The sequence below is a fragment of the Thamnophis elegans genome, chromosome 14 (genome assembly GCF_009769535.1).
Source record: "Thamnophis elegans isolate rThaEle1 chromosome 14, rThaEle1.pri, whole genome shotgun sequence".
Classification (NCBI taxonomy): Eukaryota; Metazoa; Chordata; class Lepidosauria; order Squamata; family Colubridae; genus Thamnophis; species Thamnophis elegans.
In genome coordinates, this window is record NC_045554.1 from 13,087,272 (window position 1) to 13,101,974 (window position 14,703).

At 45.2% G+C, this 14,703-nt stretch overlaps 1 protein-coding gene across 2 annotated transcripts in view; it reads right to left on the reverse strand.

The window, feature by feature from the left end:
• The window catches only part of LOC116517331 (cytoplasmic phosphatidylinositol transfer protein 1-like), a 61,253-nt gene that overhangs the window by 4,974 nt on the left and 41,576 nt on the right, over positions 1 to 14,703 (reverse strand). For both annotated transcript variants that reach the window (XM_032230227.1, XM_032230225.1), the window contains exons 5-9: positions 13,304 to 13,311; positions 11,185 to 11,256; positions 8,989 to 9,084; positions 6,877 to 7,032; positions 3,302 to 3,365 (exon numbers count right to left, since the gene is read on the reverse strand). In XM_032230227.1, coding sequence (XP_032086118.1) covers positions 3,302 to 3,365; positions 6,877 to 7,032; positions 8,989 to 9,084; positions 11,185 to 11,256; positions 13,304 to 13,311 — 396 coding nt within the window. The remainder of the gene's footprint in view (positions 1 to 3,301; positions 3,366 to 6,876; positions 7,033 to 8,988; positions 9,085 to 11,184; positions 11,257 to 13,303; positions 13,312 to 14,703) is intronic.

Sequence of the window (14,703 nt, forward strand, 5' to 3'; positions counted from 1 at the left end):
TCCAGGGTCCCTTAAAAGTAAAGGTTCCCCTTGCAATTATGTGCTAGTTGTTCCTGACTCTAGGGGCCGGTGCTCATCTCCATTTCAAAGCCGAAGAGCCAGCGCTGTCCGAAGACGTCTCTGTGTTCATGTGGCCGGCATGACTCAATGGCAAAGGTGCACAGAACACTGTTACCTTCCCACTAAAGGTGGTTCATAGTTTTCTACCTGCATTTTTACATGTTTTCGAACTGCTAGGTTGGCAGAAGCTGGGACAAGTAACGGGAGCTCCCTCCGTTACGCGGCACTAGGGATTCGAACCACCAAACTGCCGAGCTTTCTGATCGACAAGCTCAGCGTCTTAGCCACTGAGCCACTGCGTCCCTATAAGGTCCCTTAAAACTCTATTACCCTATGTTTATCCTTTCTTAGAGCCTCCTTCTCTCTTTTCTCCTATGGGCATGACTTCTTGAGGAGAAAGAGCAAATAAATATGAAAAGGATTTGATAGATGTTATTTGATGGGAATGACTTACTACCAGCTTGATTCCAAGAACATGATTTGGAAATAAACCCAGTTTCTGTACTTTCCTTTCACACGTCCTTTGATCTTCTGCCACCAAACCCAGCCCACACCTGCCTGTTACCCCAGATAAAATTCCAAATTCCTTATGAAATCTCATAATGCAAGGACGGTCCAGGGAATTCTGGGAAATTTTAAAAGATGGCAGCCTGGCAGCTGTGGGACTAGGAATCGGTCATAGAAGGTGGCGTGCTGAGAACCACAAGGGCCAGTGTGAACAACATGATATGGAAAACATCCTAACACCGGGATGGCAAACCTATGACACGTGTGCTGGAAGTGGCATGCAGAGGAATCTCTTTGGGCACGTGGGCCATTGTTTATTGCTCTTCCAGTTTCCGGCGCACCAACCAGCTGGTGTTCACGCATACGGGAGTGCCAGAAACTGGAAGATCATCTTCCCAGCACACACATGCGCGCTGGCCAGCTGCTCTTCTGGTTTCTGGCATGCACATGTGCTCCCATTTCGGCACTTGGTGCCAAAAAGATTCGCAAACACTGTCCTAGCACACGGGTGTCAAACTCGATTTCATTGAGGGCTGTATCAGGATTTAGGATTGTGTTTGACCTTGGAAGGGGGCGTGGCATAGCTGGAGTGGGCGTGACCAGCTCAACATCATTTGTTGAGGTCCCATTTTCAGCCGTGGTGGCCTCTTACAGACCTCCCTTAGCAGAAAAGGAGCTTGGGGAGGGCTGTGTGTGCCCCCCCATGCTCTGTTTTCACTGGCAGAGCGCTGCAGGATGCCATCGCAGCTGAAAACGGTGCCTGGGAAGGCTGCGCATAGCCCTCCCAAGCTCTGTTTTCGTTGGCAAAGGCATTGCGGGCTGGTCCTTCACTGTTTCCAGGGTGGTCTCATGGGCCAGATCTAAGCACCGTGTGGGCCAGATCTGGTCCCTGGGCCTTGAGCATGTCAAATAACAAATTCAGGGATAATAGAAAAATGAAAGAAAACAACAGACTTGAGAGGGAAGATTAGCCTGTTAGAAAAAAAAGAGAGGAAACTTTGTCCCCCCCCCCCCGCCTCCAAAAAAAAAAGTGGTGAGGAGGCCTAATAATTTTCTGCAATCTGCTTGCCTCCAGGGGTCCAGCAACTTTCAAAGAAATTGAGGAAGGATATTCATTATTTAGTTCCGAGGAACAGGTTGAGGCACAGCTACGATCTCAAGAAGCTCAGAGGAATAAAAAATGTTTCAAATGAATCATGAGTTTATGTCTTGAACCCAAAGCCACAAGCAGGTTTCTTGTTGAAACATTCTGCTTGACTCGGTAGCTCCAATTTGTTCCAGCAAATGAATCCCACGCTTATTTTCCCCCCCCCAACCTTAACTCTGATCTTTGGTTGAATTCCATTGGGTTTTTAATGGAAAAGTAACTGATGCTTCACTTGCTTTTTAAGCACAATTGCAAGTCCACTTAGAACTCTTTAAAATCCAAAGAGGGAGAGCTCTGAATATTTCAGTAGCTGGGCCGGAGATTCTACTGAATGCTTGAAATAGATTTCCTTAGCATCATTTATTTATTTATGTACTTATTAAATTTATAAGCCACCCATCTCTCTTTTCAAAGCAACTCTGTGCTTTGCTTTGAGGAGGGGCAAGAAACACTGGCTATGCCAAAGCCATATTCAAAAGCATTGATCAATTACTTTCAATCATCTCATTGCATACTCAAAAATGGGGAATTCAATACATAAGAAGCAGTGATCCACAGCTTCTTCCGTGGATTAATGGGTGGACAATGATAAAAAAAAACCAAACTCACATTCTGGATTATGCACCAAGAAACAGAGGATGGTTGGTGGGTTGTTTTGAAGTATAGAATAGAAATAGAATAGAATATGGGATGGGGTGGAGTGGAGTGGGATGGGATGGGATAAGATGCAGGGTAGGGTAGGGTAAGGTATAATAGAATAGAATATGGGAGGGGAGGGGAGGGAATAGGATAGGATAGGATGGGACAGGACAGGATAGGATGCAGAGTAGAGTAGGGTAGGGTAGGGTAGAACAGAATAGAATAGGGGATGGGATGGGATGGGATGGGATGGGATAGGATACGATGCAGAGTAGAGTAGAGTAGAGTAGAGTAGGGTAGGGTAGGGTGGGGTAGAACAGAATAGAATAGGGGATGGGATGGGATAGGATATGATGCAGAGTAGAGTAGAGTAGAGTAGGGTAGGGTAGGGTGGGGTGGGGTGGGGTGGGGTGGGGTAGGGTAGGGTGGGGTGGGGTGGGGTGGGGTAGAATAGAACAGAACAGAACAGAACAGAATAACTTTGTCAATTTAAATGTACATTAATTGGCATACTTTAAGGTGAAATTTCATTGCTTGCATCTCTCAAAGGGTTACCACCTCCAATATGCATGAAATAAACACGACAAAATAAATAAATAAATAAATAAAGATAAATACAGAGTCTAATTCAGATGTATATTTGTACATAGAGAGAAAAATGAATCTTGTGAATTTACCAGACAGATGGCCGAGGGAACAAAGCTATTACAGAATCTGGTAGTCCTGCTAGGACCAGGGTGTGAGGAATCTGGGTGAATCAAACACTACATGAATTCAACATAGGTTGATGGTTGAATGATCAGGTTCCAAGGCAAACCACTTGATCATGGGGAAATTGAGGAAAGTCACGTTCCCAGGGAAAAGGAAGATCAAAGCAACTTTCCACATGGGCTTTTGTCCCTTCCTCCCTCCCTCCTCCAACATGGACCCCTTCAAGGTGTTACATACCAGACCACTCGTCCACCCAGGCAAAGGCTTGGCGATGCCCGATGAGTAAAATATCTCGAATGACCTGAAACCCAAAATCCTGTTACTGGCATTTCAGGGATTGCCCAAGAAAATTCCACACAAAAATTCCATCTATCCATCCATCCATCCATCATCTATCTATCTATCTATCTATCTATCTATCTATCTATCTATCTATCTATCTATCTATCTATCTATCTATCTATCTATCTATCTATCTATCCCCCCCCCCACCTCTCTGTGTTCCAGCATAACTCTGGAACACTTCAAGCAATTTCATATGTATAACAAACTTACTCATAGTCATCTGTATTTCAAATACTGTGGGGGTAAGACCCCCCCTAACATCCCTTGGTATGTGTGTGTGTGTTCCAGCATAACTCTGAAACGCCTGGGCTGCTGAAATGAAAAGGAATGAATTATGTCTATAGTGTCAAATCACAGTACTTTTGTCAGTGATAGTGTGCATTTTGGATTGAAGTTTGTGTGTGTGTGTGTGTGTGTGTGTGTGTGTGTCTGTATATGTTCCAGCATTACTTTGACTTGACACTATGGATATAATTCATTCCTTTTCCTGTCTAGTATAGGATTAGCATAAATCAATATCCAGGCTAGTCATAAATAAATATGAGCCAGCAGTTTGCTGCAGCTGCAAAAAAAAAAAAGAAAAAGAAAAAGAAAAAAAAGCCAGCGCAGTCCTCAAGCTGCATCAACAGAAGGATAGCATCAAGGTTACCTGAAGTGTTAGTACGGCTTTACACTGCTTTGGTAAGACCACCCTTGGAATACTGTGTGTGTGAGGCTCTCCTGAGCTCCATTTTGGCCAACAGAGGCATCGCAGGGCAGTCATTTGCTGTTTCCAAGGTGGCCCCATGCTCCAGATCTAAGCACCATGTGGGCTGGATCCAGCCCATGGGCCTTGGGTTTGACACCCCGGGCTTATATGGTATGTCCTGGATAGAAGGGAGTGAACTGCTGATAATCTTTCCTGCCCTCACCACTCTCTGCACTGCCTCCCTGTCTGAAGCAGTAATGCTTCCAAAGAGTAATGCAGGGATGAAATTCGACAGGTTCTGGAGAACCGTTAGCGTAAATTTTGAATAGTTCAAAGAACACGCAAATACCAGCTCTGGCTGGCCCCAGAGTGGGGTGGGAATAGAGATTTTGCAGTATCCTTCCCCTAGAGTGGGGAGGGGCCACTCCAGGGGAAGGATACTACTACTCCTCCGGCCTTCCGTAAAGCTACTAAGACCTGGCTGTTCCGGCAGGCCTGGGGCTGTTGATTATTATCCAGCCCCACTCTAAGCAGTATGCATGTTGTGTAATTTTAATGATTGTATTCTTATTTTAATTTTTATATATGTCCCTTGTCTTATCTGTGAGCCACCCAGAGTCTCTAGGGAGTGGGCGGCATACAAATGTCAATAAACCTAAACCTATTTTGCAGTATCCTTCCCCTACCACGCCCACCAAGCCACGCCCACAGAACTGGTAATAAATTTTTTTGAATTTCATCATTGCAATAATGCAATGTGACGGGATGCTTTTAATCGTCCCTGTATAGAAAGTGGATAAGGACAGGGAAACTGCAGGTACCACTGTACCTGCTTTAAGAAGAGGCTGGACAGCCATTTGTCTGAAATAGAACAGAGTCTCCTGCTTGGGCAAGGGGTTAGACTAGAAGACCTCCAAGGTCCCTTCCCTTGTATTGCTTCTGCCATTGAAGCCCCCCACCCACCCCGGGTGATGATTAACTGGCTGTGGGATTCTGAGCAATGAAGTCTACAAGTCTTAAAATTTGTCTAGTTTGGACAACTCTATAGCATTCCTGGGTTCTCTGCTGTGCCTGTTCCTTGATTTGGCCTACCTCCCAGGGCTGACAGCACATGCTGACTATTTTTTTTTAAAATTTCTGTATACAGGTTGCCTGATGCTATTTGTGGCACTACAGCACGGTTTCCTTACTTGGCTGTGGAGGCGGGAGGCATATGGTGTTTTCCTCCCAAAATACGATGCGATCCAAGGCACTCGTCTAAACTGTGGCTTTAAAAACCAACATTTTCCACCTTGTTTTGCTGCGTGAGTGAGATGGGCATTGGCCGACATCTGGGTATCACACAATCACAACTCTGAGATCCCTCACCACCACCAGCACTGCAAGCCAAGGCTGTAAGAGTTGTCATCCAGCAACATTCATTTCCATTTTTGGCTGCAGAACCAAACACGATCACTTTATGGAGGAAGAGTGATGGAAGCATCAAACCCAAAGACAGAGTTTAAAAATGAACAGACAGAGATTATTGTTTTTCTTTGGGTGCCAAAAGTGTGCATTCACACATGATGATAGGTTTGTAGAGTACTCCTGGTGGCTGGCGGGGTGGTTGTTTAAAAACGAGCAAAAAACGGCCCGTTTTTTGCTCATTTTTGTCCTCCCCAGCCCCCAGGAGCACTTTGCAAACCCTCTGTATGTTGCAAAGGGGGTGGGGTTTCAGAGGCCAAAAATGCTGTATTCAGTGTATAAGATGTTCACCCTCTTTTTTGGGGTAAAAAGGTGCGTCTTATGCTCTGAAAAATATGGTAGTTGTCCAGTCTATTTTTGAAAACCTCTAGCAACGAAGCACTCACAACTCCAGGAGGCAACCTAGTCCATTGAGTAATTGTTCCCACTATCGGGAAATTTCTCCTTACTTTTAGATTGGATCTCTGTTTAACAGGCTTCCCACCCATTACTTCTTGTCCTGCTTTGGACAGTAAGTCAATCGTCTTTTCTCCATGACAGTCACTTAAGTTATTATTATGTTCCATTTGTTTGTTAAACAGAACATACCTAGTTTCCTTAATCCAAGGGTCTGCAACCTGAGACACTCAAAGAGCTATTTGGACCTGTTACCACAGAAAAGAAAACACCAGGAGCCATGAAACCTGGGTGGGTGTGGCCAGCTTGACATCACTCACTGCCACCCAGTCACATGACCACCATCAACCCAGCCACGCCGACCCAGGTTTTGTTGCTCCCAGTGTTTTCTTTTCTGTGGGAAACAGGTATCTTTGTGTGTGTGTGTCTCTCTCTTTCTCCCTCTGTCTCTCTCATCTGTCTGTCTTTCTCTTCTCTCTCAGGCCAGGTGAGGAGTGACTGGAAGGGGAGGGCAAGGGGTGGGGCCAGCCAGTGGTGGGTTCAGCTAACAGGGAGCCACTGCAGGGGAACAAAAGAGTTGCATGCAGCTAAAGAGCTGCAGATTGCCAAACAACCGCCTTAATCATTCATCATATGATTTAGACTCCAGATCCCTAACCATCTTTAGCTGTTGTTCTCTGCATTCTTTCTAGGGTCTCAATATCTTTTGGATTTCATGGTGACCAGAACTGGACACAGTATTCCAAATCGGGCCTCACTAATGTGGTATAAAGCGGTACCATCACTTCTTGTGATCTTGATATTCCCCCTCTGTTGGTGTAGTCCAAGATGACATTGGCTTTTTTTTTGGCAACTGCAGCCTATTTGTCTCCAGCCATCAGCTTTCCCTGCAGGTCCCTTGGTAGAGAAAAATACTCACCTTGTGGACAAATTGTTCTACCCGTGTTTGCAGTCCCCAGACTTCAAATTTGACCGTCACCAACTTGTAAGAGCACATGATGGGTTGTGTATGTTCCCGCCAGCCTTCCTGTAGTGGCCCGCGACCAGTCTTAGCTGAGCAGAAGGACCGGAGATCCTATAGCCAATAGGGGGCAAAAAAAATATAGAACTTTGATCACATGACCAAGGGGATGCTGTAACAGTCATAAGTGTGAAAAATGGTCATGTCACTTTTTTTCAATGCCTTGTAACTTTGAATGGTCAATAAATGGATGTTTATGTCAAGGACTACCTGTAGAATTAACCAACTGGCTGTGCTGTTGTTGTTTTTCTGGCCTGTGTCACAAGGTTGATCTCAATTATACTTATTCTTTTTTCAATCCATGTCCCAAAGGTGTTTTTTTTTTCAAGAGGCAACTGGACTTCCTTTGTTTTTTCTTTTGAAGACGTTTCGCTTCTCATCCAAGAAGCTTCTTCAGTTCTGACAGGATGGTGGGGAATGGAAGGATTGATATTCCTTGCAGACAGCTGGTCATTTGCATCCGTTTGGAGGGTCATTGAGGCCGCTTAGAGGTTTATCTGTATGCTCAGGGTCACCTGAGTGGTGCAAATAGTTTCTGCAGTCTGCAATTTTTTCCCCTCTGGAAATCCGTTCCTACTCCCACACCATTCCAAGGGTGTCCATCCCAAATTGTGTAGCTCAAAGTCTGTAGAGAGTCATCCAGCCATCCTTTAGGACAACCATGACCTGGATGACTGAGAATCTCCACAGATTTTTAATTCAAGTCTTATATGTTTTTCCCAAACAAAAAAACCTGTGTTCCTTGATCTCTAGGAGACTCTATCCACCAAGCACATAAGAGCAGCATTGTTGCAACCCTAGCAACACATCGATGTACAAGCAACCAATTTGCAGATTGCCATGAACTAACACTACAGCTAGGACTGAATTTGTCCTGGACTGCAGAAGCAAAACAACATGAAGTTCTTCGTCCTGTCTCCCAAGGTCCTCCCAACAGACCATTTACAGCAAGGGTCACCAACCTTTCGGACCTCAGGGGCCACTAAAGTCATAATTTTAAATCCCGCAGAACACTAATATGAATTAGGGGTGGGATGGGGTCCTTCAGGCACTTAGTTTGGCCACCTGTTAGTGGAGAGAAGCATCCAGGGTCAACCCTAAGTTTGCTGTCGATTGAATCTAGGAATCTCAAATACGGCCAAGAATGAATGTGTCAGGCCTGCAGCCATCTTTTCTTTTGGATCTTTGGCTGCCACACTTTCTATTATTCTACTATGCATTTTCTATTGTGGGAAAATGGGAGGGGGGATTGTACGGAGTTAGATGGGATGTAGCCATAACAACATTCTTTCTAGAAAGCCAAGGTCGCCCTTTGTCTTTGCACCTCTGCACCCGACCAGAACAGGAAGGGTGGAGCTGCCAGCATGGCAGTGGGAGATTGGACCATGTGATGGACTGGGGATGGGGGGGGGCAAGAACTTGAACTTTCAACTGGGTGGGGAAAACTGGGAAGCTTTCAGATTTGGTTTTTCCCAGATGTGCCAACATGGCTCTCTTAATAAATTGGAACTTTGAGCAATACTTTGCCTTGGACTCTGATTTAATTTTGGATGCTATTTGGAACCCTGAGAGAATGTTTGTCTTGTAGCCACCCCGGGTGCTAGATTGGCCCCCTGCAAACTCTGTCTTTTGAGGAGCCTGGCCGAAGTTTTGCACACCGCTCACTGAAGCGCCTGGATTCCCAGGGAGGGAGGGAGGGAGGAAAGAGCTGGAGCTACTAAACAGGCCATCAAAATGTTTAAATGCCTGAAGGACCCTATCCTGTCAGCAAGTGAGAGTAATTGCTTCAGACGGCCGTATCCAGTCCATGGGCCATAGTTTGAAGATCCCTGATTTAGTGCAATATAAAAAAAAATGCAAAAATGCAAAGATTTTTCTGTGGACCACCAACATTTTCTCACAAACCACCAGTGGTAGTGATCGCTGATTTACAGGAATGAGCAGTTGGGTTGGAGAAGCCAAAGCCACTCACCAACCATGCACAGTTCCCTTGTCCAACAGGTATGTTACCTCTAAGCTCCTGTAGTAGCGTTCTGGGATTTCATCAAAAGCAATGTCCAAGAACATCACATCATGGTCTCCCAATAATTTTTCATTGAGAAATATCTGTGAGAGCAAAGGGAAAAAACATTGGACCCGTCAACTTGCCAGTGAGAGAAAACAGAGATTCTCAGTTAATGAGGGATGGTAAACTCAAGCAGGGTTGGGTAGGTTACAATACATACTTTCCTTGCTTGGCTTGTCATTCATTTCCATCCATCATCTTTTTTTTTAAATTAAAAGTTTTAAAGAGTTTTACAATTATATACCTTCCCACCCTCTCCCCCCCAACCCCACATCCCCTCCCCCCTACAACCTCCCAGAGCAAATACAGGGTATAAACATTTAGCAACCATATACTAAAATAAACTAACTAACTTTAACATCATCCCTCGCTTGTACTTTAACTCCCCTTTTGTAAAGCTAACTTTAGATAAGTTGTAACATTCCTTGCTCGTTCATTCATAAGCTATCTGGAGTTTCTTAGTCCCATTTTATTTTGAATGTAATCAATCCATCTTCTCCATTCCAGCTTGTATTTCTCATCTGAATGGTCCTTGAGATATGCTGATATTTTAGCCATCTCTGCTAAGTTTGTTACTTTCAGCGTCTGTTCTTGAATTGTAGGCAATTCTTCCTTCTTCCAGTATTGCGCCACCAACAATCTTGCTGCCGTTGTTAAGTTCAGAATCAAATTAGTCTCTATAACTGTATAGTCTGTAATTATGCCTAACAAGAATAACTGAGGAGTAAACTTTATCCTCTTTTTGAGAATATTTTGCATAATCCACCATATTTTTATCCAAAATGCTTTGACCTTTTTACAAGTCCATCCATCATCTTGTCTTCAGGTGATTCTCCAAAGCAGCTGAAGGCAGGGCAAGAAGCAATGGATGGATACTAATCAAGGAGAGAACCAAGCTAGAACTAAGGAGACTTTTCCTGACAGTGAGTGCAATGAATCAGTGGATCAGAAGTTGCCTTCAGAAGTTGTGGGTGCTCCATCATTGAAGGTTTTCAAGAAGGGACTAGATAACCATTTGTCCAGAATGGGAGAGGGTTTCCTATTTAAGCATGGGGCTGGACTAGGTTCCTGGCAACTGTTATTTTCTTGCACACTGCATGGTGGCGCAGTTGTTAAGAGTGCAGTATTGCAGGCTACTTCTGCTGACTGCCAGCTGCCTGCAATTTGGCAACTTCAAATCTCACCAGGCTTAAGGATGACTCAGCTTTCCATCCTTACAAGGTGGATAAAATGAGGACCCAGATTGTTGGGGGCAAAAGGCTGACTCTGTAAACTGCTTAGAGAGGGCTGTAAAGCACTGTGAAGCGGTATATAAGTCTAAGTGCTATTGCTTCTTTTTTTCTTTTCCTTTCTCTCCCTTCCTCCTTTCCTCCCTCCCTTCCTTCCTTGCCATGGTGGCACAATGATTAGAATATTGCAGGCTGACTCTACCCACTGTCGGGAGGTCGATCCTGACCAGCTCAAATGACTGGTTTATTTAATGCAGCATTTCTCAACTTTGGCAATTTGGAAGATGTGTGGACATCCACTCCAGGATTCCCCAGCCACAAGGGAGATTCCCCGATGGGGTTTGTCCAAGCTGACATTTAGTCATTGATTAAGTGCAGTGGTAGGTTTCAATTTTTTTTTACTATTGGTTCTGTGGGCGTCGCTTGGTGGGCGTGACATGGCTTGGCTTGGTGGGCATGGCAGTGGAAGGATACTGTAAAATCTCAATTTCCTTCCAATCAGCTGGGACTTGGGAGGCAGAGAATAGATGGGGGTGAGGCCAGCCAGAGGTGGTGTTTACCAGTTCTCCAAACTACTCAAAATTTCTGCTACTGGTTTTCTGGAACTGGTCAGAACCTGCTGAATTCTACCTCTGATTTAGTGCATGGATAACTCCCACCACGTATGGAGATTCTCAGTCATCCAGGTCATGGTTGTCCCCAACGGGCATTTTCAAGCGGCAACTGGACTTCTTGGATGAAGAAGCTTCTTGGATGAGAAGTGAAACATCTTCAAAGGAAAACCAGAAAGTCCAGTTGCCTCTTGAAAAAAAACAACACCTTTGGGACCCATCAAGTCTGCATTTCTGTTTGAAAATAGCTAGACAGGATGAAACGGGGTGGCTTTTCTCATTCTGTATGGGTTGCACTTACGTTGGTGCCATTTCCACAATTATCTTCATACTTGGTCTCTATGTAGATAGAAAATTTTGGCAGAAACGAGCACTGCAAAAGGGAGGAGAAATGGAGAATGTGAGTATATATATACACATACATACATACATACATACATAGACACACACACACACACGGATGATAAATGGTCCTCCCAGAGGAAATAAAAGAGGAGCGAAAGGGGAGTGGAGTTGCAGGAGACAATTAGTTCGCTTAATTGGTTCATGACTCTCTGAGACTCCTTGCCAAGTTTTTCAGATATCAGCCTGGCAGCTCTCCAAGCCAGAGAAGGTCTGTGACTGTAAATCCTCCCTGGAAACACTTTGCTGGAGGTGAATGAGCAGAATTCACAGTCAATTAATAAAAGGGGTTTTTGTCTGGACCAGGAGTTTGCTTCATGCTCTCGGGAAGCCTCGGTCAGAATAATCTGGAGGGCTTCTGCATCTTTCAGCAGGAGCACAAAAAATTCAGAGGAACTGCAAGGGTCCATTTCCCGAGAAGGAAGGAAGATCTGGGTTTCTAGCCCTCAGGATTTCAAATTTAATAGTTGAAGATTTGCAAGCGGTTGGTCAAAGTTATAAAAGGGGCAGAATGGGATTTTTTTTGCAGGTGCTATTTTTTGTCAACTAGATGAAAGAAAGAAACGTTTCTTTTTGTTTCTTGGTGCGGAATGGCTTGGTTTATATCCATAACTTTATGGGAAGGAAAGTGTAAATAGCACCTTATGTGGATGGTGAGGAGAGACAGTTTGATCTAGTGGTTAAGGCAGCAAGCTAGAAAGTAGGGGACTGTGAGTTCAAGTCCCACATTAGCCATGAAAGCCAGCTGGGTAACTTTGGGCCAATCCCCAGGAGATGGTGAGTTTTAGAGCTGCCTTTGGCATGAAAACCATCTGGGTGATTTTGGGCCAATCCCCAGGAGATAGTGAGTTCTAGCTAGGAAAGCCAACTGGGTGACCTTGGGCCATTCCCCCTTTCTCACCTCACAGAGTTGTTGTTGTGGGGAAAATAGGAGGAGGAAGATGTTTTGGATATGTTTTCCACCTTGAGTTACATATATATGACTAGTTGATAACCCAGTGTTTCCGGGTATTTAATCCTGTATTAAACAGGAAAAGGCCTGATTTTGTTGAAAATGTCTGGACCAAATGTAATTTCTAATGCTGGATTTTCCCCCTTACCAGAGGGAGCTCCCTTGTGGAGTGCTGTGAAGCCGTTACCATGGCAAGTCCACTGCGCTGAACAGTAGAATCCATTTTACAGCACAACAGGCTGTATCTTAACAGAACACACAGCCCGAGAGGTTGAAGGGGTGTCTTACCCCCACAGTATTTGTTTCCTGAGAGTAAGTCATCTGTGTACCAAGTTTGGTTGAGATTGCTCAAGGCGTTCCAGAGTTATGCTGGAACACACACACAGATGAAGCAAACTAATGGTTTCCTGCAAAGTCCACTCCCCTTTCGCTCCTCTTTTATTTCCTCTGGGAGGAGCCATTTATCTTCCACCTGTGGCCTTACTTCCAAGTTGACCCCTGTTCTTGAGCTGTTCCTGTCGTCTGGCAACTCTGCGCATGCGCACACTGGGAACAGGCTCCAGCTGTTCCTCTGCCTCATTAATGTCTGACTCTGAAGGCAGCTGATAACTGGCATACAGCCCTGGCCCCCTCTCTGCCTCCAACACAGAGCCCTCATCAGAGCCTTCCCCAGACTCCAGGACTGGCCCAGGTTCCTCCCCAACCTCCTCACTGTCCGAATCTGCTGCCAGCTTTGCTGGCTGTTGGTGGCCCACAACACAGATGTTCCCTTTCTGCAAAGACTAATCTGCAATTCAGACAAACGAAGAGCAAACAATAGCATAATCAAGGAACTACTAACATTGACAGGGAAACCACTGGTATTTCTATAAAGGACAAACCCCTCTCCCTTCCAGCACTGATGATGTTACCTAGTTGGGTTATGAAGCGTCTGCAAGAAAATAACCAATCTCAGAGAGCACCAAGGACTCCACTGAATGCCTTGAAGTTACTCATGGTGTCGTTGAGTCCTCTCTTCTATTCTGCTAGAGAAGTACTGAAAGTAAGAAGGCATCTTAGTACTTACTGTGTACTCTGTACCCATTGTGAGATCATTCCAGATATCCCAAGTTAGCAAAGGGGAGACAGAGAAAGAGACAAAGCTAAGGTTGGAGAGAAGGAAGAATGATCCATTACACATTTTCTGGACAACTAAAGCAGAGGGGGGTTGCTGCTGGTACGGACCGATTCATCCATACTGGTAGTTCCGACCACCGGCTGCCCCCTCCCCCCCTGCTGCTATCCTATCCTATATATCTCACTCTCTGGCTCGCTCGCCACACCTATGCAGCCGAGATGATTTCCATGCCTCGCCTGCTCTACTCACCGTGGCCACCCAAGAAGGTCTTCTGGAAGCCTCGTGCATGAAGTCGCCGTGTGTTTGAAGCCACACACAAGCGCAGACACTGCACATGCTCACATTTTTGGTTTTTGCACTAGGCAAAGCAGTTGTTACACTATGGGAAGCCCACCTCTGAACTGAAACCACTCACTTTGTAACCTGGGGTAACCATGATGGTTTTTTAGTAAATTTCAAAGCTGTAAAAGCAATCAGATTGTGCTCAAATCTAGCAGGAAAATCCAATAACTGCTAAATAAAAGACAAAGGGAGTAACTTGCCATACCTCTAAGATCTCAAAAGACTTGATAAGTGATCTTTTAAGGGTGGTAAAGACTGGTAAAGGTTCCCCTCGTACATAAGTGCTAAGGTCATACTTAGCAAGAGAAATGTTGGGCTCAGTTGTTGAGGACTGCCTTCCGGAGGTCTATCTCTCTTGTAAGGTTGTAAGAATGAAAGTATTTTTCCCCTGTTTTCCTTTCACTCCCCAGAAAACCAGGGAGGATCCCATCTGAAATACAGATGCCAGATTAACCCTTTTTTTCTTTTTGTTGGCTGAGAAAGCTGTTTAGACGCCAGGTATCTAGTTTGTGGCTTTCTCTCTGACCCAGGCTTCCCAAGAGCATGAAGCAAACCGCTTGTCCTGGCAAAACCCCTTTTATTAATTTACTGAGTGTTCTGCTCACTCACATCCAGCAAAGTCTTTTGAGGGAGAATTTACAATGATGGACGTTATCTGGCTTGGCCATGAACCAATTAAGTGAACTAATCGTCTCCTGCAATCTCCACTCCCCTTTCGCTCCTCTTTTACTTCCTCTGGGAGGGGCCATTCATCGTCCACCTGTGGCCTTTACTCCCAAGTCAACCCCTCTTCCTTAGCTGTTCATTTGGCAATTCTGTGCATGTGCACACTGGGAACAGGCTCCAGCTGTTCTTCTGCCCCACTGATGTCTGAAGGCAGCTGATAACTGTCGGACGGCTCTGGCCCCCTCTCTGCCTCTGACACAGAGCCCTCCTCAGAGCCTTCCCCAGACTCCAGGACTGGCCCATCTTCCTCCCAAACCTCCTCACTGTCCGAATCTCCTGCC